Source organism: Panthera tigris, chromosome A3 (assembly GCF_018350195.1).
Source record: "Panthera tigris isolate Pti1 chromosome A3, P.tigris_Pti1_mat1.1, whole genome shotgun sequence".
Taxonomy (NCBI): domain Eukaryota; kingdom Metazoa; phylum Chordata; class Mammalia; order Carnivora; family Felidae; genus Panthera; species Panthera tigris.
In genome coordinates this window covers 89,537,977-89,562,118 of record NC_056662.1, presented here as the reverse complement: position 1 = coordinate 89,562,118, position 24,142 = coordinate 89,537,977, and the positions used below count along the sequence as shown (strand labels likewise).

Sequence of the window (24,142 nt, the reverse complement as noted above, 5' to 3'; positions counted from 1 at the left end):
GCAGAAGGAAGAGGAGAAGAAAAAGGGGAGGGAAGAGCAAGAAGGGGGAAGGGGAGAAGAAGAGGAAGGAGGAAAGGAGAAAAAGAAAGAAAAACATATTCTTCCTAAGAATGTTGCTCCTTTCTTAGTTAGCTTCAGGGCAAGATAGAGCCTAATGCTCAATAACAAAGGACTTCATAGAGACCTTAAGCCACTATGACCTTCCTCCACACAAGTTCAAACATTGTGTTTGAACCATTCATATGCCACACCCTATAATCCTTGTGTTTCTCTTTGTGTTCATGTTCTCTGTGTCTTGCCCTTGAGTAAAAGGATGTACATCTCTGAAAGCTTTTGTTTCTTAACACGCCCCCCCCCCAAGAGTCATCTAGCCCTCATTCTTACTCATGTTGAAGGCAAAGGAAACAAGGCAGTAGAGTGAGAGTACTAGCTTTAGAGTTAGACACACTTGGATTTTAATCTTGGTTCTGTGGTCTTCAGCAAGTCCTTAACTTCTCTAAGCCTCAATCTCCTCATCCATAATATGGGGATATGTGTATCTCACAGGATCATTGTGTGGATTAAAAATAAGGTGTGAAAAGTCCTTAGCACCACGTAAAAGCCCAGGGGGGAGGAGAGAAAAAGCCCCACGCAGAGAAGTAAGGCTTGCAGGTTTTAATGTTTCATGATTAGTAACAGAGCAGTCTCAAGGGGATCCCCAGAGAATCTGTTCTGACTTTAGAAGCACTTCCTGTGGACAATGGAGGGCCCTGCCTCATCATACTCAGGCTTGCTGATCCACATCTGCTGAAAGGTGGAGAGAGAAGCCAGGATGGAGCCTCCAATCCAGACTGAGTACTTCCGCTCTGGGGGAGCAATAATCTGCGAAGAATAAATGTGGTGAATCACCGTCAGTCCCCAAGGGAAGAGCGAGGTGGTCTGGGAATCCTCTCATTACAGAGCGGGCTGCCCCAGGTAAGGACAGCGGCACGGTCAGAAACAAACAGGGTAAACCTTGTGGTAGATTAGATTGTTGCTCAAATCTTTGTCCCTCCCTCTCCCCCCCCCCCACCCCGCCCCCATGGGAAGGATGCGTTGCTTCACCCTGTGGCTTTGGTCTGGGCCTTGTATTTGCTTTGACCAATGGGACTTAGGCAGACGTGATACAAACGGGAGCTTGAAATGCGCTTCAGGCATGCAGCCGGGCAGGCTCTCTTGTGCCTCTGCCACCTTCAGGGGAAGGGCTTCCCTCGAGAAGCTGCTGGCCCTTCAGCCTGGGCCCCACAATGAGATATGGACCTGACCTGAGCTGGCTAGACCTGCAGGGCTGCCTAGCCGGGCCTGACTTAGATTGGCCGACTCCCAGCTGACCTGCAGATGCACAAGCAACAAACACTTAGTGTTATGTCCCTGGGATTTCGCAGTTGCTTGTGCCTCAGCCATAGATGACCCGTGCAAACACCTGCAGGGAAAGTGCTGCTCTGTTCCTGCCTGGAGTTCGGATGCAAGGGCAGCTCAGCCAGTCTGAGTCTTCCAATCCCGAGCCAGCCGGTCCACTCACACCCTGTCTTGAGCTTCATCTGTCAACAGCCACTTATATCTGACAAGTTCTCAAGTTCATACACACACGGTTCATCCTTGCCCCTGCAAGTCCTGAGCTTAGCCTTTAGAAATTGGTTGTCCTGTCAAACAATTTTGAACTCCACCTAAAGGCAGATCCAGAAAGACTGCTATTAAAGGGTCTAAGAATTCAGTGCTAGAAGAAACCAGACACTGGATTTTTTTTTTTTTTTTTGTCTACTTAGGCTCTCTCTACATATTTCCTAAATTGCAGAGATCATGGAATTGGAAAGGAAGAAGAGTCTTTAGAAGTTATCTTATTATTCAGTGACAAAGGTCACTTGGTCACTCTTTGGACTGACACCTCAAGGACAGCATGGCCACTTTATTGCTGTGCCACTCTGGTTGTGAGAAAACACTGGGCTGTCCTGGGCTGGTGTCCTTGGTCTCACATCTCTTCTTCCACATCCTTGCAGCCTGTCTCATCTCCCCAATTCTTCTGTACAAATCCTGCTGTCCAGTTTGGCTGGGGGTGTTTGTCCCTGCATACACACACCATGGGGAACCTTTGTGCTCTGTATTTTTCCTGCTTCAAGTGCCCTTTCCCCTCCTCTTGTCTTATTTAAGTCACCCTCCGTGATCATGTCTACGAATCACTCAGGGCAGTGGCTCACAAATTGGGATATGCATCAAAACGCTGGTGTTCGTTTATCGATGTAGGTGATGGGACACCCCAAATCTGTTGAGCCAGAATCTGGGGGCGAGGCGAGGTGTGGGATCCTGACACATGGTCCTGGTAAAAAGCCCCTGCCCCGGCCCTGGCACAATGCCCCTGGTATGGCAGGCCTTAGTAAGTACGGTGGCTCCAGCGGCTCCCGGTGACCTACTCTGCTTCCCTGTGCTGAGCACCATATGCTAGAAAGGGGGAAGGCCTAGGACAGCCCTCCTTTGTGAAAAAGGTTCTTAGAACACATTTCCTCAGATCAGGCCTACTCCCAGAGACCAACTTGACTGTGAGACTTTGTAACTTTTAATCTATTCATTACCTGTATTCAATTCCCAACTCTTTTTCTAAACCTGCTGGCAGCAAATCTCCTCGAAGCCCTAAAAGCTCTGTATGGCTGCTTGGGGACCAGAGGCTGGGGAGAAGCAGAAGACAGGTGGGCCCCTGTTCTGATGAGGCCTGTGAGGTGAGCCGCCCTGGTGAGCAGCCACATGGGGAGGACCGGAACCAAGAGGAGACAACAGATCAAAGGCTGCCCAGGAATCAAGTGATGTGTCTGTGAGTGAACCAGCAGCCTGACCCACGCCACACTTTCTCTCCGAACCTTTGACCCTCCTCTGGGGCAACACAGCCCTTTTAAAGTCTAAAGATGCTGTAGTATTGCTTCCTTCTTTTCTTTCCCTCTATTTCCCTCCTCCTGATTGCATCCTCAACCCCCTCAATATTCTCGTCATCCCAAGCTCTTTCACCCCCTTCTCATGTGACATCATGTGATTACATTTGAGATCCCATGCTAAACATGTCTCCAGCTCACCAGTGCCCAAGGAGCATAATCCCCTGAGATGAAATCTGCCCTAGACCAGGACGATGCTGAGCCCAGGAGACCACCAAGCTATGGGCCTGGCAGACAGACTTGGAGCATCTCCCAAGTAGGCAGGTCTTTGGGACCTTTGTATTTTCCCAAAGGGTGGAGGGAACTGGGACAGGACCCACCTTGATCTTCATGGTGCTGGGGGCCAGGGCTGTGATCTCCTTCTGCATCCGGTCAGCAATGCCAGGGTACATGGTAGTGCCCCCGGAGAGGACATTGTTGGCATATAAGTCCTTGCGGATATCGATGTCACATTTCATGATGGAATTGTAGGTGGTTTCATGAATCCCGGCAGACTCCATGCCTAGTACAGGTCATAGTATCTTGTCAACATCCATCACGTCATAAATACCCACACTTCCAGCTCCTCAAGTGACCCTTCTGTTGGTGCAGCCAACAGTACTAAGGTGCAGACCTTAGTACACACCCTTAATCGCCTCCCAGGATTAGACCTCTAACTGGCCTTCGGTTCTTCCTGTTCTGACTGACCTGTCACATTTATCACCCAAGATACATTTCTTTTTCTTTTTTTTTAAGTTTATTTATCTTGAGAGAGAAAGAATGCTAGAGGAGGAGGGGCAGAGAGAGAGAATCTGAAGCACAGGCTTCTGTGCTTCTGACAGCACAGAGCCTGATGTGGAGCTTGAACTCACACAGTGTGAGAACATGATCTGAGCTGAAATCAAGAGTCAGATGCCTAACCAACCGAGCTACCCAGGAGCCCCACCCAAGATATATTTCTAAGGGAACATTCCACTGTGTTGTCTTTTTTCAAGCCTTATTGAGCTAGAATTCATATATCATAGTTTTCACCCCTTTAGAGTTCAGTAGCTTTTAGTATACTCACAGATTGTGCAAACTCTAATTTCCAAAACCTAATTTCAGAACATTTTTAACACCCCAAAAAGAAACACTGTCCCCATTAGCAGACACTGCCATCTCCCCCGTCACCCCTTGCCCAGCCCTAGATAACCACGAATTTACTTTCTGTCTCTATAGATTTGCCTGCTTTGGGCATTTCACATAAATGGAATCATGTAATACATAGCCTTTTGTGTCTGGCGCCTTTCACTTAACATTATGTTAATGTTAACATTTCATATAATGTTTTCAAGGTTCATCCATGTTACAGCCTGTGTCAGTTCTTTATTCTCTTTTAGTGCTAAACAGTATTCCACTGCATGGATATACCCATCATATCATCTTTGACAGCCCCCTAACCTACAGGTTACATCTAGCTACCTTAGCCTGGCACCAAGACTTTCCACAGTGAAAGGCCTGCATGCCCAACCAGCTCGTGCCCACCTACCTAGTCTCCCCCACCTCTAGTAGTTTTTCCATGTGACAGAATTTCACACTGAGGTTAGAGGAATCTTCCTAAAATACAAACCTGACCCTACTACACTGCCAGCTAAAAACTTGCAGGGATCTTCATTGCTAGTATGATTAAACACCATGCTCTTTGTGGGGTCTGGCAACTCCTTCCAGTTTCCCCTGTGTGCAAACACACACACACACACACACACACACACACACACACACACACCCCTACTTCTCCCATCATGTCCCAAATACAACATGACCTTTCACACCTCCATGTCTTTATAGGTAGCCTTCCATCCTCCTTGCAGGCCATTCCCATCCTGCACTCCTTCCGTCCCCAGATACCATCAAATGATACTCATTCTTCAAGATTCTGTTCAAATGTTCACCTTCTCCAAGAAGCCTTCACTGATTTCCTAGGCTTCTATCACTTTGTGCAGTTGGTATGTAACACTACACCATCTATCAGCATTTGCTCACAGGCCCATCTCTTCTTATACACTCCTCGAAAAAAGTAGTTGTCCTTGTATTAAATATTCTCTTATTTAATCCTTGTTGTAACCCTATATAGTAGGTACTATCATTATTTATACTTTATAGATGAGGAAACTGAGGTTTGAAGAAGGTAACGCATCCAAGGTGACAGGGTCTGAAGGGGCAGAATCAGGACTTGAGACCAGGTCTGCCCCCAGACCCATTCTGTTTACCACTGTGGGTTTTGGTCCCAGTGACCTAAATGTTGGGCCATCCAAGAAGTGTTTTGTGTATTAACCTTATTCTTAGTTTTATGTTATATTCCCTATTCTGCTTTTCCTTTATTTTGATTTTCCTATACTTTTATTTAAAATCAGATTTTATCGGGGCACCTGAGTGGCTCAGTCAGTTGAGCGTCCGACTTCGGCTCAGTTCATGATCTCCCGATTCATGAGTTTGAACCCTGCATCGAGCTCTGTGCTGACAGCTCAGGGCCTGGAGCCTGCTTCAGATTCTGTGTCTCCCTCTCTCTCTGCCCCTCCTCCACTTGCACTCTGTCTGTCTCTCTCTCTCAAAAAGAAATAAACATTTAAAAAATTAGATTTTATCTAGTTGTATTGTTGATGTGTTTTTGGTTCTTCTTGGAAAAATGTGGGCTATGTATAAACCATAAACAAAGTGTGCATGGCTCCTGGTGTTTCTCCCTCCGTCCCCCCACCCCTCTACCTCACCCCCCCCATCCCCACTCTCGATTAGCAGGGACAGTGGGCAACACCTCACCTATGAAAGAAGGCTGGAAGAGGGTCTCAGGGCAGCGGAAGCGCTCATTGCCAATGGTAATGACCTGCCCATCTGGCAGCTCATAGCTCTTCTCCAGGGAGGAAGAGGAGGCTGCTGTGGCCATCTCGTTCTCAAAGTCCAGGGCGACATAGCACAACTTCTCCTTGATGTCTCGCACAATTTCTCGCTCAGCTAGTAAGAGGAGAAATGACAGAAAGCAGATACTCTGTTCTGTTAGTTTGTCCTATTTTGATCTCCGTGAAAACCTCCTCCTCTACTCTGAATTCATTCTTAGGATAAATGTTAATTTTTCATTCCTCTTCCTAAAGTGCAAGTTCAAAATCTTGATTCCCAGGCAAAACTTCGCATGGGCTTTTCTCCTTGCCATCTTTACTCTGCCCTGACACAGCTACAGGCCTTCCCGAGGGCCTTACAGGACACATTTCCGGCTAGATGTAGGAGAATCTGCTGTGATCTTACAGAATCTAGGAAGGGCCCTGCCTAAGATCTCCTCTTGTCCAGGGTGGACACTGAGGCATGACAACTTCCCCTTAGAAATTCAGACCTTATTTATTCCATGTTCCTCAGACAAACCACAAATGCCCCTAAGAAACAAAATGCATCATCAGATTTTTGCTACCATTTAGCACTGTAAAAACCATCTCTGATCCTGGTGTGGATGTGGACAGAGGTAGCACGTCCCTGGGGAAGCAGGGAATGCTCTGAAAGGGCACTTAGGAGGGTTTATTGCCCTCCCAAGGGCATCTTGGTTGGGAACCTTCCTCCATAAATAAGGCCGCCTTGACTACCTGGTCCTGTCCAGAGGCCCAGCCCCAGCCTAGGGGCCTCCTCATCTATCCCAGGAGAGTTTGAGGGCAGGGGGCCACAGACTTCTCATCAAAGAACACCTGGTCCTAGATCAGATTTCATTCTGAGCTCAAGTGAGAATCAGGGAAGGGGCTGGATACCTGTGGTCACAAAGGAATAGCCTCTTTCTGTGAGAATCTTCATGAGGTAGTCAGTGAGGTCACGGCCAGCCAGGTCAAGACGCATGATGGCATGGGGCAGTGCGTAGCCCTCATAGATGGGGACATTGTGGGTGACGCCATCCCCCGAATCCAGCACGATGCCTATGGACAGAGAGATAGGACCCATGAAAACTTCTTGTCTTTCATCTTTCTGGGACCAGTTGCCAAATGATCCTCAATTACCATACTTTTCTTAAGCAGCTAAGAAAATTCACCCACCATAAGGATCAATAATAATATTTTTTGTGTACATCAATTCATTCTCCAAAATGAGAAGGTAGCTTTCTGGAAGGCAAGTAAAACATCTTCCCTTCTTGTATTCCTTAAAACACTTTCATGGTAATGCATACTTGTCAGTGTGCATCTCAATTGCACATTCTTTAAGGAGACTGGATAATTTGCACATCCTGCTGGCATTAAACTAACACATATGCACAGGCATGGAGAATGTTAGATCTGGAAGGGACCATAAAAACCATCCAATTAAAAAAAAATAACATTCTTGACTGATGAAACTTATTAAACCATGGAGGGAAATGAGCTTTTCAACATGATAATAAGTCTCAATCCATATCATAATCTATGGAGAAACACTAACATTATTATTGTATCATTATTATTTAATACAGTCGAGGATGTTCTAGCCAATGCAATATGACAGAAAATAGAAATAAGAGGTATTATCAAAAAGAAACAGAATTGTCATTATTTACAGATGATGAGGCTGTACACCTAGAAGACCCAAGAGAGTCAACTGAGACATGGCTAGAGCTAATAAGATGGCTCAGTAAGGGCCCGATACAAAATAAACATCCAGAGACGGGTAGTTTACACTTGTACAAGGATGCTGATCACAGCATATCTTATAATAAAAAATAAAAACTGGAGACAACCTAAAAGTCCAGCAGTAGAGAAATGGTAAAACAAATAAGTGAATTATAGAACCATCATACATTCCCCATCACTGTCCTTGTCATCAGCAGTGAAACAATCTTTTCATTTTGCCTCTCCCCCACTAGACCATTAGCTCTGGGATGGCAGGGCTGTCTCATTTGTCACTGTATGCCCATGGCCTGGTGCAGTCTTTGGCATCTGGTAGGGAGTAATGGGAAATGTCTGAAGAATGAATGAATGCATGAATCAATCAATCAATCAATCAATCTTTCATTGAATCAATGAATACTTGAATGAATGAATGAATGAATGTTGAACAATGTTCATGGAAGCTATCGAGTCTCCATTACAAATTGCTCTATCTTGAAGTTCCTTCTGTTTCCCTGAGCACCCTTCTATACCAAGGGCACATACATGTCCACCATCACAGGCGCATGAGCGGAAACATTCCAATACTGCTAGAAAGTGTATGTAAGCTCAGGGACTGACTGCTGTGAGGGAAACAGCCCTTGCTGGATGTACTTGTCATGCTTCATTCATATAAATTCTTGCCAGCTCTACTGGGTAGACCTGAATGCATTCCACATGGGCTTCCCTTCTGTTATCCCTAAGCAGGGTTTTCCCTGGACTTTGACTGTCCCTTTGATTCTTCTGAGCAGGAATTTCTGCAGGAGCCCAGCTTTCTCTACAGCACCTGCCCCCCCACATCAAGTCAGGAAGGGATCAGATTACAGGCTGCTCACCTGTTGTGCGGCCAGAAGCATAGAGAGAGAGCACAGCTTGAATGGCGACATACATGGCAGGGACATTGAAGGTCTCAAACATGATCTGAAAGGACAATGAAGAATGAAGGATGATCTGGAAGAAATCACAGCACCTCTTGGCTCACGGGATGGTTTGTAACCTTATTTAGGGCAAGGGCTGTGCCTATTTACACCACCCCACCTCCCATAGGGCCTGACATAGACTATACACATAGCATGTCCTCAAAAATTTTTGCTGCACTGATGTGTGAAAGGGAGAAGGGATCCATGCTGCTTTCTTGTGTCATGCTTAAGACTTCTTGGCCTCTTACCTGGGTCATCTTCTCCCTGTTGGCCTTGGGATTTAGGGGGGCCTCTGTGAGCAGGGTGGGGTGTTCCTCAGGTGCTACCCGCAGCTCATTGTAGAAGGAGTGGTGCCAGATCTGGTTGAGACAAAAGTCAAACGAGGTGAGGAGTCTCCTATAAAATTCCACTGGCATGTACATGCTGGGGGAGCATGACACAATGTCCACAGCATGGGATGGGTCTGAAGAGAAGACTGTCAGTCCTGGGAATTTCTGCTTAACCTTTGGCGTTTACATTCCTTTTCAACAGGGCCCTAGACAGGACTCAGATCTGGGGCCAATATACTTAGCGTCTTGATTATTTCCATAGGAAATTCCCTCCTCTTTACTCTTCTTCTGTAGAAGAAGAAGACCCATTGCATCTCTCAGTATTCCTTGCTTCCTGGCTTCTGGCTATGCTTGGCGGATGGAAGACATCAGCAAGAGGCTGGAGAGTGGGAAGAGGGAGAGAGGTCAGGGTGTTTCTCCAAGCAATGGTGTGGCTCACTGTGAGCCCGGCTCCTATTGGGTGGCTCCTCTTCCAGCTCTAGTGACACTGCCCCTAACCCACCTTTCAGGCTTCGGGTGTAAGAGCTTTCCTCTGTTCCTAGTACTTGGGTGCCTCAACATCTCTTCCTGGTTCCCTCCCCCTGCTCACACCTCTCTATGGGAACCTGACAGATATGCTTGAACTGTCACTGTCTATTACTGGCCAGGCTGGTGCTTTAGAGCAGGGTTTCCCAACCTCAGCACTTTGACATTTCAGGTTGGGTAATTCCACGATGTGAGAGGCTGACCTATGCATCACAGGATGTTCGGCATTCCTGGCCTCCACCCACTAGATGCCAGTAGCACCTCTCCAGCTATGACAAGCAAAAATGTTTCCAATCATTGCCAAACGTCTCCCAGGAGGCAAAATTGCTCCTGTGGAGAATCACTGCTTTAGAGGAAGCTATTTCTTCTCACCGTGTCCAATGATCCAAGACAACCAAATAGGACTCTACATCTCAGAGGGATTCAGCAGAGTGGCAGGGACATAGGGCTCTGATTTCCTCAGAGGCGGGGCATAGGGTCATTTGCTTCCATTGCACCCATATATTTGTGGACTCCCGGCTTTGTGCTAGGATGGTGCTAACTGTAGTGAGGACAGATATGAAATCAGACATGGTCCCTTGATCTTGGTTTCAAGGCCCAGAGAGGAGTAAAACACCCAAGAAGACAAAATAGAAAGATATATCCACATTTTGAGTAAAAGAGGAAGCAGTTCATTATCTGGGGGATTTGAGTTGGCCCTGCAGGCAAAGGAAGGTCTCCAGAGGCTGAGAAGGGCATCTGAGGCAGAGGACATGGCAGAAGCCAAGGCCCTGTCTATGTAAGTTTCACAACAGAGATACGAATGGCAATGAGTCTTAATTGAGTGATGTCAGTATTTCTTCAAATTTGGACCCCAGACGCTTTATCACAGAACGAGCTGGGGTGACTGCTGTTGGTGCAGGTTCCCAGGCTGGACCCCGGGTCCAGGAATCCGAATCATGACTGTTGAGGCCAACTACCTGCACTTCATTTTCACTTAACTTTTTAGAGCTTTTACAAAGTACTTTAAAACTTAGAGATGTTGATAATTTTAAAATTATAGAACTATTTCTAAGAGGAGTAAAAGTCTCCCACATTTCCATCATCTAATAATAGTTAACACTTTGGCTTTTTCTTCTTACTAATCTTTCACCTTTGAGCATTTTCAAATTTATTACTATCACGACTTATTTATTTCATGTACTTGTATTTATTTATTGTTACACTATTTTTATGTTTTTACATTCAATCTTGTTTCCTGCCACTGTTTGGTGAGTGTAACATAAATAATTTCTTTTTTCATAGTAAATATTTCTTTTTAATTAATTGAACATTTATTTTTAATGCTTATACAACATTTCATCATATGCTATCGTATATTTAATTGTATTACTGTTCATGGTATCTTTGATTTTTGTTTATAAATAATCCTATCATAGCTATCTTGCACATATTGTATTTTCCTTTTTCTATTCAGGGCATTTCGAAAGAAAAGAATTTTAAAAGTGGAATTACTAGGCTATTAGCATGGTGATTGGAAGACCTTTTTAAAAAATGTATTTATGAAAGAGATGGGGGAAGGGCAGAGAGAGAGAGAGGGAAAGAGAGAGAGAGAGAGAGAGAGAGAGAGAGGGAGAGAGAAAATCCTAGCAGACTCTGCAGCACAGAGCCCAACACGGGACTCGAACTCACGAACCATAAGATCATGACCTGAGCCGAAATCAAGAGTCAGATGCTTAACCAACTGAGCCACTCTGGCACCCCAGAAGACCTTTTCATTTCTTTTTACCAACAAAGAGGCTAAATCACTCTTTCCTCCAGAATAAGAAAGCCCATTTTTCCCCTACCTGCATCCAGGGTTCTCACTCTTAATATAGGAAATAATTTGGTAGGGAAATATAATACCTCATTGTTTTACTTTGACAATTTACATTTGTTTCAAATGAGTTTAAGTGTTTTCAGATTTGCAACTTTTTATAATTTCTGTTTGGTGGATTATCTGTTCATGTCCTTTATTTATTTGCCCAGTGGAGACTTTGTATTTTTAGTCATCAATTTACATTGGCTGTTTATATTAATCTTCATTGCTCTTGTGAATTTTTTTGCAACTTATTGTTTGCCTTTTACATTTGGTTATGTTTTTCACATACTAGAAGCCATGATTTTTTGAAAATCACATTTGTCATTTTTTCCCTCTATGACTTCTTTCACCAGAAATTTGATAAATGCTCATGCTTACTATGCTGTATTTCTTTACCATTTGAATTTTTATATTTAACTTTTATATTCAGTTTATATGTGTTTGGTGAAATGGTGTATGGTAGAGGCCATAAAGACTTCCCATCCCCCAAATAACTCATCAGTTGTTCTGGAATAATTTGTTGACCAACCCTGTTCTCCCTTTGGTGTTCAAAGTTTCATTTATCATGTATTTCCTCTTTACCTTTGTGCTAGTACCAAACTATTTTAATTTGTATACTATATTATATTTTAATATGTGAACATGGCAAGCTTCTCATAGTTTTCCTTACTCATTGTGTTCTCATAAATTTTGCCTTATTTATTTCTCCAAACGTACGTTATTTATGATTACCCTGCAGAATTAAAAATTGTGATTTTTTTTTTTTTTTTTTACTCAAACTCATGGCAGCAGAAAGTAGGATGGTAGTTACCAAGAGCTGGGGGTGGGGAGACAGGGAGATGCTGGTCAAGGGGTACAAAGCCTTCATGCAGGATGAATAAATTCTGGAGATTTAATGTATAGCATGGTGACTATAGGTAACACTACTGTCCTGTGTATATGAAATTTGCTAAGAGTGTAAATCCTAAGTGTTCTCAGTACGAGGAAAAAAAAGTCACGATGTGAGGTGATAGGTACATTGATTAGTTGGAATGTGGTGGCTCTTACATATATAAATGTGTATCAAGCCATCAGCTTGTACACCTTAAATATATACAATTTTAGGGGCGCCGGGGTGGCTCAGTCGGTTAAGCGGCCACCTTCGGCTCAGGTCATAACCTCGCGGTCCGTGAGTTCGAGCCCCGCGTCGGGCTCTGTGCCGACAGCTCAGAGCCTGGAGCCTGTTTCGGATTCTGTGTCTCCCTCTCTCTGACCCTCCCCCATTCATGCTCTGTCTCTCTCTGTCTCAAAAATAAATAAATGTTTAAAAAAATTTAAAAATATATATATATATATACAATTTTAAAAATTGTGAGTTTTTTATTAGAAAGGCAATGAGCCTATAAATGAATTTGGGAAGATTTGACAGCTTTCCCCTATTCTATTTTTCTTTGAGGTGTATAATATATGTTCAGGAATTTCTTTAAAGAGGTCACACATTATTACTACTAAAATAATTACTGCTAAAATATTTTTATACCAAAATATTTTGTCTATTATGTTTTTGAATTGGATTCTGTTAGATATTATGAGTAATAGATGCCATTTACTGAGTACAGTGTTCCATGCCTTGAGATCATACTGAGTACCTAATTCAGTCTCCAAAGCAACCCTAATGAAGTAAGTATTTTTATCTACACAAATGGAGAAACTGAGGCTCAAAAGGAAGAACCCACTGCCAGACCTCCCTGCCACGGACTCCAGGGTCTGTGCTGTTAGCCACTGCACAGCGTAAAAGCTTCACACCCCAAATAACTGAATCTGGGATTTAGACAAGAGTAGAGTGTATTACAGATTTCACAGCAACATCCTCCTCTCTGGTCGCAGTCTGTTCGATAAGCATTCTATGGCACTTCAAAAGGCACTCCTTGCAAAAACAAGGATTCTCAGACAAATGTCAGCAGAACATATCAAAAGAATATTAGGAAGGCTCTATTAGCATTTCCCACACGTGATTTTGTTGATCACAAATACCATTTAAAAATCCCCCCCTTACCCCTGCATTTTCTTGCGCACACACGTACACACACACACACGTTTCTAGAAACCCCTAGAGAGTCCTACTTAGAACTTTCATTAGAGAATCATCATAACGACATGGCATTAATGCAGCTCCCTGAGGTCATGACAGGAAAAAATGAAAGGGAGAGAAGCCATTTGCCCCCGTAGAGGCAGCAGCAGCATTGAGCACCTGCTAGAGCGAAAGCTGTTTGAAAGGATGAAGCTGGGCATTAGGTAGGATAGGTCCTCAGACCCCAGACAGGGAGTTAGGAAGCTACTGTCAGTTAATGAGGAGCTACTGAAGCTTCTCGAGAAGATGAGGGACACGATCTGATCTGTTTTTAGGAAGACTGGCTTTGCAGCAGTGCAGGGAATTCACTGGATGGTGAGGCTGGAGACAAAGAAATCAGGAAGCCATTGCAGCCGTCCAACGAGAGCCATTGGCAGCCCCACGGGGAGTGACCAGGGGGATGGACGAAGAAGGGAGGAAGGATATGAGACACATCTTAGAGGCACTTGACAGGACAGAGGCCTGTGGGAGACGAGGGTCATGACGGTGCATTATTATACCAAAAGGGGGGAGTCCACCAATACCTTCTCCATGTCATCCCAGTTGGTGATGATGCCGTGTTCAATGGGGTACTTGAGAGTTAGGATCCCTCGCTTGCTCTGAGCCTCGTCCCCGACGTAGCTGTCTTTCTGGCCCATTCCCACCATTACACCCTGTAATGCAAAAGACAAGGAAGAAGCAGATTGGCTGAGGGCTCCATTTAGGGGGATCTAGGCACTGGAGGGGCTGTGAAGAAGGATACAGATGGGAAAGATATCTTTCTTCCTGGAGACAGGACAGAATGAGACGTGGGTGAGGCAGGTACTGATGAATGTGGAGGTGGCGTGGAGAGAAGGGGGAGGGTTTCCTGTGGGCTCATCTCTCTTCTCTCTCCTAAGACAACGTCATTTTCCGAGAGAGCAGGGCCTTCCATGCGCTTCTTCCCTCACTTCACGCACACAGGGCTCACACTTGCTCTCCTCAGATACCCTCTGCTTACATTTTGACGTCCCCACATCTTGGCTCCTGCTCTTCTCTGCATATGAGGAGATCCTCCGTATCCTCAGTTTTCCCTTTTCTGCAAAGCCTCTCTTCCCTGGTCCCTCCACTCATATTTAATCTCTCCCTCCTTTGTGCTCCTCCTGGTGAAATATTTTGCCTCTGTTGTAGCCTGTGATCTCAAGTTAGTTCACAGAGTGTACATTTCTTAAAGGCAAAGTTCTTATTTACTTGCAGGTATTTTTTACAAGTTTCTTCCAAAGACTTAAGCCAAACATAATACCATCCCTGCATGCCTGGGCTATGTTGGGTTTAGTCCTGGATATTTCTATTTGAAGGGTCTTGCTCTGTTAGTTAACTGGAAGCGAGTCCCCCCCACCCCCAACACATGCACTCACAAAGCTCACACACACACACACACACACACACACACGCGCGCGTGCGCGCGCACACACACGTCAGGTAGTCTCCACCATGCAGCGCTTCCTCCTAGAGGCTCAAAGCCTTGGGTCCAGATGAGCACATACCTGGTGGCGAGGGCGGCCCACGATGGAGGGGAAGACAGCCCGGGGGGCATCATCTCCAGCAAAGCCAGCCTTGCACAGGCCAGAGCCATTGTCACACACGAGCGCAGTGGTCTCCTCTTCACACATGGTGAGTGTGGCCGAGTGAACCGGGGGCTGGAGCACCTTCAGGGCAGGGGGAGAAGAGAACTAGTCAGCGCCTTGTCAAAATCATGCTGGAGACAGGCTTCTTGGTTCTGAAGCTTGACTCCACCTCCAACCAGGGCCCAGTTCCACGAAGAGCAGACATGGGCCTGAACTCCCACTCCGTGGCAGCTGGACTTCTTCCCTGGAGCCTGCTGTCCCGGGCTGGACTGTGTCCCTACCGCCCCAAGTCATATGTTGAAGTCTTCACCCCCAGCATGTCAGAGCAGGACCATATTTGGCAATAGTGTCTTTAGACAGGTAATTAAGGCAGAATGAAGTCAATAATCTACTATGACTGGTGTTCAATGGGACTAATCTAATAGGATGGATATCTTTATAGGATGTGGACATTAGAAGCGGCTCAGGGAGGAAGGGCAGCCTGAGAGGAGAGAGGATTCTGGACAGGAAGTCCAGTCCCTGGCTCTTCGGGTGGAGAAAGCAGCAGTCCGTCCGCTGATGCTCATCACTGCATTGGGATGGCTGCAAAGTGGTGAGGGAGTTCATTTTTCCCACATCTGTTGCAGGTTTTCTTTCTTTCAGGGAGGCTAAAAGACAACAGCTGACGACTCGTTAGCGTTCGGTGACAAAGAAGAAACAACAGAAGCTCAGGGGAGGGTGTGCAGACTGCCCCGTGGCCTGGGGGTCCCCCAGGGGGACAGGTGGAAGACAGAAAGGCCCTGGGCTCAGGGAGGTTAACTCTCAGCAGTCCAGGAAAAACAGGTGGCTGCTGAGGAGGAAGGCCCCTGGAAGCTTCATTCAGAACATTTGACCACAGGCCGGAAAAGGAGATAAATGCTATGGAAATCTGTGACCCTGGCTCTTCCGTGGCCTCACATCAAAGGTGGACAAAGCAAGGAGGAGACAGAGACACAGGCTTGTGAATATGAGGTCAGAAAGGCAAAGTCGAGGCTGAGCAGAAGGTTAGTAACACGCTTTAAGGCTAAAAGGAAGCTCTTCCTTGTTACATTCAAAGCAGAGTGGACACCAGAGAAGAAGCTGCTGTGACTTCCTGAATCCAGCTCTGCCTCTGTCCCTGTTCTCCCTGGGGTTCCCCATGGCTATGGATCAAGTCCCAGCCCTCTAACTCAGGCCACAGAGCTCCCCAGGGTCTGGCCGGGCCTGTGTCTCCAGGCTCACCTTCCCTCTTGCCCCCTCTTGGCCTTCTCACTCTGCCTATATGGACTTTCTTTCCATTCTCTGAACTGTGTCATCTTCTCTCCCTGCCGGACCTTGAGACGCAGGGTCTGGAGCACCCTCCCCTCACCTGTTTGCTACTCTAACTCCTATCACCTGCCAGGCCTCTGCATGGACACTGCATTTTCATGAGGCCTCTCTGGCCCACCAGTCTGTCAGTATCCCCTCTTCTTGGCCCCACAGCACCTTGAACTTGCATGAGCAATGATCAACTCTGCACATCCCGGCTCGTTCATAGCTCTGCAAAGGCAGGAGCTGGGTCTGTCCTGTTCCCCCCACGATTCTTCAGTGTGCCCAACACAATATCTGGCACAGAGTGTGCTTTTAAATGTTTGTCATCAAAATGAAGGAGTGAATTAATCAATGGGAGTCAAGGAGAAGGATTTTCAGAGTAACAAAGATAGACCTAACACTGGTAAGAGGAACTCAAGGTGTGAGATGAGATGGAGATTGAAGGACAGCACCCTCCCCTAGCTGCTTAAAACAATAGTTTCTGGTCTGAGCAGTTTCTGGACTGCAGAGAAGATCCTAACTTCCTACCATGTTAGAAGAGTGGGAAATGAAGGGATGTCAGAAAACTGAAGATGGGCAAAGTTTGTTCTAATGTTCAAAAAGGGAAAGAAAGCAGATTTCTCAAGCATCAGTTAATCTTGATATGCAAGGTAGGCAGGTTTCCAGAAGGCACTGTTAAAGAAGAAAGCATTATTAAAGAAGCAGTGATTTCTTATAATTACTAAGGGTTTACCAAGAACAAATGTTGACAGAGTGACAGCCTCCCCTTTTTCCCCGGGACTGCTGTGGGCTGGGAATGCAGAAGAAGGTGGGAGACCTTGGACCTTAACTTGATCATGGCATCTGACGAGGTCTCCTGTGATATCCCTATTGATAAAGCCATGTGGGCTGAACAATAAATGAGTTAGGCATATTTACAGCTGCCTGAATTACTGTCACTGAAAGGTGTTAATTAATGAGTCAACATCAACCTGGAGGCAGCAACATTCCTCCAGGCTCCACTCTCAGTCCTCTGTCACACATTTTTATAAATGCGTTGGATGAAAATATGGGGTACGTGCCGATCAAACTTCCAGAGCTGGAAGAGAGTATAATATTAAATGTGTTGGATGGAAGAATCAAAACCCAAGATGATCTGAAAAAACAGAGAAAATGAGCCAAGTCAAATAATATTAAACCTAACAGGGTAAATACGAGGTTTTGCACGTGGGTCGAAATAAGCAAACTGTGATAGCTCTTGTTTAGCATCTGTAAGCGAGACATGGGGTCTTGGGAAGAGGGAGCAGTACTCTGGGGCCAGGCTAAAAGCTAACACCACCTCTAGCTGGAACACCAGGTCCGATGCTTGCCCCCCGCCCCCTCCCCGCATCTGGCAAAGGTGTGGGGAGGTGGGTTTGCATTCACAGCGGAGGTGTGCCAAATTGCACTGCATTTCAGAAGGGGAATTCGAAAATCCTTGTCCCCGGTCTTAAAAATGTAACTTTTGACTCCACAAAGGCACTTCCAGGATTTTATGCTTGGGAAACACTCATGGGTGAATGCAAAGATTTGGCTACGGGCTAGTTTATCACCGCTTAAAATAACCAAAATTAGAAGCCACGTAATATCAAAGGAAGTTGTCGAATAATAAATTGGCTTGTAAACTAACTGCCTGAAACCTTTGTATAATGGGGAGAGCAGAATAGTTAATGCAACAGAAAAGGGGTGAGCTGCATTGCTAGGTGAAACATACCAGTATTGTCCATGTTTCCATTTTTGGTAAAAATGTATTTTTAATTCTAAAAAATGTGGGGCTCTTCACATAGATTATCTATTTAATCCTCATAAAAGCCCCAAGGGAAAATGGTTTTATTTCTATTTTACAGATTTGGAAACCAAGTCTCAGAGAAGGGAAAGAACTTGGCCCAAGTTCTCAGTCAAGAAGAGGCAGGGCTGGCATCAACTCAGAACAGGTTCCAAAGCCGGAAGCTTACACCTTCCTTAGTGAAACTGTCCTAACTTCTCCATGTTTGGTGTTTTTGCTTCTGTCTCTCCATCTCTCTAGAGCCGTTGGCAGCAAAAGGCCGAAACAAAAGGATCTGTGTTCACTTCTCTTTCTGAGCCTCTGCACCCCTCCTATGCCAGGACTAAGTCTGGGTTTATGTTTACAGCCCTCAAAACTAACTCAGTGCTTAGCAAACAGTAGGTGCTCAATAAACAGTGGGTGACCCCCACCACCACCCGAGTGGCCCCTTTCCAGATATGATCTGCCCTGCCCCTGGGATCCCTGGGTCCCCACAGTCCAGTCTCCTGACAGCTTGCTCACACGGGCCTAATTTGAATCACAGGGAGACAGTTTTCTCTTCACAAGCTGGTCGGCTACCAGTTGTGCTGCCCTGTTCTAGCAGGTGGTCCACCAGGAAGGGAAAACCACCTCAAAAGCTAGAAGGTGGCCGAGAGGAAAAGCTGCATCTCTGTGACTATCTCCCTCTGGGGTCCCCTCAGCATCCCTCTCTGGTGTGATTTGTAGTTCAAGCCTGTCTGGCTTTTCAATGGACCCTTTTGTCTCCCGCTGAGTTCCCCACACACGGAAGGAGAGGATTGGACTTTGTTTCCCAAGCTGAGCAGCAGCTGAGACAAGCCACAAAGCAACTTAAAGCTGTCAACAATGCCATTGTGCAGCACTTTAGCTGGGTTTAAATCTGCTTTTTTGAAGTCAGAACCAAATGAGAAGTGACAGAGGTAAAGACAGGGGTAGGGCTGCTGGCCTGGAGTGGGGCCTCCACGGGGTCCCACACTGCCTGGGAAGAAAGGTTTCACCATGAAGCCAGGCTCTCCTGGAATGTCTTTGCCAAGAGAAATTCTAGACCTTTCTCAGCTGCTTGCTGGTAATCTGTGACTAGGCTTGAGTGTGTCAGCTGAACCAAAGCCAAAGTCACTGTGGTTTCCCGGGGTCACAACCATTCTGTGCTCACAGAAAGCCAACAGAATTATTCTGGCTCTTTCGGCACATCTGGTCTTCACTGAGGATTTCAGAGTTAGAAACCCAGCTCCACCCCGCCCCTCAGGGTGGTCAAAACCCAAAGACATAATGGGTGCCAAAAAATGTGTTCATTCACTCATCTCCCTGGCCACCCTCAGGCAAACATGAGGGCAGAGACGTTAGCCCCCCAACCTGTCACTCTGAAGGAGACAAGATTTGGCTTCAGAGTTCCTTCCAGCTTCCCTTTCTTTCCCCTTCTCCTCCCTCAGGGTACCCCCTTCCCATGGCCCCTTCCCCTGAATCCCCCTCTGGCCTTCAGTTTCCTGGAAAGGGTAGCATCTGTCTCCTGGGATTGTGAAGCAAATGAAATAATGGAAATGTGGGGCACCTGGATGGCTCAGTCGGTTGAGCATCTGACTTTGGCTCAGGTCATGAGCTCATGGTTCATGAGTTTGAGCTCTGTGCCAACAGCTCGGAACCTGGACCCTGCTTCAGATTCTGTGTCTCCCTCTCTCTCTGCCCCTTCCCCGCTCATGCTCTCTCTCTCTCTCTCAAAAAAAAAAAAAACCTTAAAAAAAAAGAAATAGTGGAAACGAAAGTGCTTTATAATTGTAAATCAGGATCTGCAAACTAATGCCTGTTTTCGTGGGCCCCACCAGCTAAGAATGATTTTGACATTTTTCAGTGGTTGCAAAAAACGCCAAAGAATAATATTCTATGACTTGAGAAAATTATATGAAATTTGAATTTCAGAGCCTATCAATAAACTTTTATTGGAACACAGCCACACCTGTTCATTTACATACTGTCTATGGCTGCTATCCCTATGATGGCAGCCTTGAATAGTCGCCACAGAAACCTTTAGACTTGCAAAGCATAAAATATTTACTATCTGGCCTTCCTCAGAAAAAGTTTGCCAAACCCTGTTGCAAAGGGCTGCAAAAATCATAGTTCTTATGACCTCTCTTACTCTTCTCTATCAGAACTTGCTCCCATAATGAAGTCTGTCATATTGGAAGGAGTTGAACCATCCACTTCACAAATCAATGATTACTAAAGGGAAGACTGAACTTACACCACTTTCCAAAGGCATTTTCATTTCAGTACAAAATGTAAGTCCTAAAAGGAAGGCCTCTCAGATGGTGGGACCTCAAACAATAGTTGGAGAAATATTTTGCAGTGAGGGCTTCAAACGACATTAGGCAGCTGCCTATAATAATCTGCAGACACACATATCCATACAATTAGCCTGGCAGAGAGAAATAATTTAACAAAAAACACTCCTGCGGTGGAAAATTCCAGCAGCAGCACCTCTAATCAACTTTGTTATCTTGACTTCGTTGGTATACTTAACTAAATTAAAAATGACTTCTGGTTAGTAATATTTCTGATCCTCAGGAATCTGCCGTTTGGGCCTGTTCTTTTACCTGAGCCTCTCTCTCTCTTGCTCTGCCGGATCCGCTCAGTCCAGACCCCTCTCCCGGGCTCTAGAAGACTGCCTGCAGGGCATCTATACCCCAGACCCCTAGCACCTCGACTCCACCTCCGGGGCTGCGGCCTTCATCACCATCCTCTACTTGGAACCGCCCGAGAGAGAAGAGCACCGCCCACTCTGGAGGCCACGCCCAAGACCCGACTCCTCCCACTGCCCTTCCAACCAATCCTGGGGTCTTGTATTTCTGATTCCGCGCCACCGCGGTGCTCCAGCTCAGGGCCTCTGCACACTCCGGTAGCGCTCTCGCCCTGTTCCAGTCCACTCTCTTCACCGCTGACAGAGCAGTCCCTTCAAAGGGCAAATCTCTTGCCGTCACGCTTCTGTGGTCCCCCCATTGCCTAACCCTTTAGTGTATGAAGCCTTAGTAATCCAGCGCTGCCTGCCCCTCTGTTTAAACTGTCCCTGCTTCCTGTCTTGAAATCTAATTCAGTGGAGTTGAGCCACTTAAACAGTCCAAAGACCATGCTTCCCTGATTTGGGGACTAGTCCTACATCAGTACCCAGCTCAGGTACCCTTCCTCCAGGAAGCCTTCCCAGATAACTCCAGGACTGGGTGACGGCCCCTCCTGGGCTTTATCTGTTTGTTTGCTCATCTCTCCTAGTGATTGCAGAAGCCTCTACACTGTCCCTAAGGAGCAGGAGCCTGACACATAATAAGTACTCAATAAATGTTGGTGCAATGAACAAAGGGAAGGAGAAAAGAACTCTAGCCTCAAAGTCATGATGCCATACTGCCCATTTGGTATCCCAGACCTGGCATGTAGTATCACATTGCTCATTGCATTTTCTCCAAGTACCTATCCATCTCCTCCAGAGGAAGCTCAGTTTCTTTTCTGCTCAAAGGCTAACCTCAAAGTCTAAACTTGTTCGAATAGTAAAAAGCAAGCCCTCAGTGCCTCCCTGTGCAAAGTGTGGTTCCAGAACTGCAGCTTCAGCATCACTTGGGAGCTTATTAGGAATGCAGATTATCAGACCCCACCCCAGCCTACCGAATCAGAATCTGGGGTGGGGTGGAGGACAATCTGTGTTTTAACAAGCCCTGCAAGTGATACTTAAAGCACTCAGGGCCAGGCCCTAACAGTGTTGAGCTGAGCACCCTATAAATGTATTACCTCATTTAATCCCCACAACAACACTGCCAGGTAGGTATTATTACTCCCATAATACCAGGTAGGTATTAGCACTCCCATTTTACAGGTGAGAACATTGGGGTCACCAAGTAACTCTGGCAGCTGGGCAGTCTGCCTCCAAGGGCTCCACCACTGCACCAAGCTGCCTCAGCCACAAACAGATGTTCACAACTCTGGTCACAAAAGTGGAAACAGCCCCTTGGTCTCATTTCCCTCTTAATTATTTGTGCGTGCATGTGTTGCAGGGGATCGGAGGGGAGGATGAAGGCATTGGTAGGTGGTTTCACAGCTGGGTGTGAGCCTTTCGGGCAGGTCACTTAACTTCTCTAGGCCTCAGTGTCTTCAGAATGAATTAGATGACTGTCATGTTCCCGCCAGCCCTAAACCTGCATGATGCCACAGGACACTTGCCCGTGCCCCAACCCTGAGTTTCCACATCCCCCAATGACCCTGGAGCCTTCAAGGACTGAGAAAATTCTCAATTCATCTCAGCCAAGCATGAATCAGAGGAGAGTGAGACCCACAAGGGGACTGAAGAAAACACACTTCCATTCCCAACACAGACATCGCATGGATCCTGGGACCATTGTTGGCTTTGATTCAAATACCCCGAGAAGAAGCTGTTTTCCTGCAAAACATCCGCTTCCCTAAAACAGCCTCTCAGACATTCTGAGCCATGACAGAGGACATGAGGTTATAGATCTGCAGTGGCCCAGGTGAGCAGGGTGAGTAGAGACCACAGGTGTTTTATCCCACCCGCCATCCAGTTGCAGGGCTGTCCAGCATGCCCCGTGCCCAGAGATGCCTTTTCCTGGAAGGCAGCAGCATGCCCGGAGGCCCCACTGCCCACCGAGCGCCTTGACATGTGAGCTGGGCCAGCGTCACGGAAGCCAGGCCAATCTGGAGGCACCTCCCGCACCCAGGGGGCCAGGCAGCCTCAGAAAGGAAGGGATGGCAGAAGCTGTGTGTGCAGTACTCACCGAGTATACGAGAGGTCCTTCTCCCAGTGACGGAGGGCTGGTGTGTCTTTGGCATAAATACCAGAGCAATATAAAACCCCAGAGGCGGATCTTCTTTAAACAGAGTCCCTAAAAAGGCCAGCTGACGGTGTGTTAACAATATTACCATATAAGGTGGTTTTTTCAATAAATCGGCCTAGGGGGGTGGGGAAGGGGGCTGGGTAGAGTGAATTATCATTTGAGAAATGTATGCAAAAGGACTCCAGTGGCAACAGCCCTGGTGCTGGCGGATTTGTTCCTTTTATGCTGCACTTGCATCAACAAAACTCACACCAGGCCTTATAAGCTGCCCAGAGTGAGGCCAGATACAACTCTGCTCCTGGAGAGAGAACCATACCAAGAATGGCAGTGGGCCTCCTCCCTCCACACCTCCCTCCTTAGGCCCTGCTGCCTGCAGCCCCCCCACCCCACCCTGGGTCGGCCTGGGACACCCATGCTGTGCCCCAAAGTGGGTGCAGTCGTGCCTTGTCTGGTGCAAGCCCAGGACAGTTAAAAGCTGAAGGGAAATGCCATCCAGAAAGATATCCCGTGTGCCCTCCTTACCCGCTGCCCATCACACGAGCTACTAAATGCTGGGCTGAGTCAACCTGGGTGTCCCAGGATACCTTCAGCCACCTCTGGAACTTCACTGTCCCCTATCGTTTCCCTTACCTTGCTGGATTTCCTCTGTTGGTCCCTAAATTTGGGGAATTACAGACCAAGGGAGCTGTCTTAACACACCTGATAAGACTCACAGGCTTGTAGAAGTTTCCACAGTCCTGCGGTTCTTGCTCTTCTTTTCATAATTCATGTACTCTCCCTGGATAGCTGTTTCATTGCCTACACTACCAGCCATCAGCTCTGTCCCAAGTACCCTCTGCTCCCATATTCCCACAGTCCTCACACCTGATGTCTAATCCAGACTGAAATGGCCAAGTGCCTATTGGACATCTCCACCCAGATGACCCTCCAAACCTGAACCCGTATCCCCTCCCTTCACGCTACTGTGCCTCCTGGGTTCCCTACCTCACAATCTTCCCCTTTGGTCCTTCAGGCAAGAAACCCCAAGTCAGTCTAGACACCCCACCTCATGCTCTGCAGCCAACTGGGCTCCCTTCCCGGTGGCCCTCCCCTCGGAGATGTCCCTCAGCTCTGCTGCCTCCCTCCCACCCTTGCTGGCCCCACTCTGCTTCAGGCTCTGGTCCTGACACAGCTTCCTGACTCTGCCCCATCTTCAAACCCAGTGATTCCCAAGTGCCCCAGCCTGACTGGAGGGCAGTACCCAGATGACTGGGTAATCCGTTACAAATGCACATTCTCATGCTTCACCCAAATGGATGGAATCAGAAACTCTGGGGGTGCCCAGGATACCTACCTTTCATCAGAAGAAGCGTGCATC

General features: G+C 46.7%; 1 protein-coding gene across 2 annotated transcripts; it reads right to left on the bottom strand.

Annotated features, from left to right (window-relative positions):
* Positions 1-639: 639 nt before the first annotated feature.
* ACTG2 (actin gamma 2, smooth muscle) lies at positions 640-22,825 on the bottom strand. Of its 2 annotated transcripts, none has more exons than XM_007083445.3 (9): positions 22,726-22,825; positions 14,770-14,931; positions 13,789-13,917; positions 8,709-8,819; positions 8,377-8,461; positions 6,680-6,841; positions 5,712-5,903; positions 3,257-3,438; positions 640-861 (listed from the first exon to the last, which is right to left on the bottom strand). In XM_007083445.3, the coding sequence occupies exons 2-9, from the start codon at positions 14,893-14,895 to the stop codon at positions 718-720; spliced, it is 1,131 nt and encodes a 376-aa protein (XP_007083507.1). In that variant the 5' UTR covers positions 14,896-14,931; positions 22,726-22,825; the 3' UTR covers positions 640-717. The 2 variants fall into 2 exon arrangements, with proteins under 2 accessions (XP_007083507.1, XP_042837681.1); XM_042981747.1 differs by lacking the exon at positions 22,726-22,825 and adding an exon at positions 20,548-20,708.
* Positions 22,826-24,142: the final 1,317 nt, after the last annotated feature.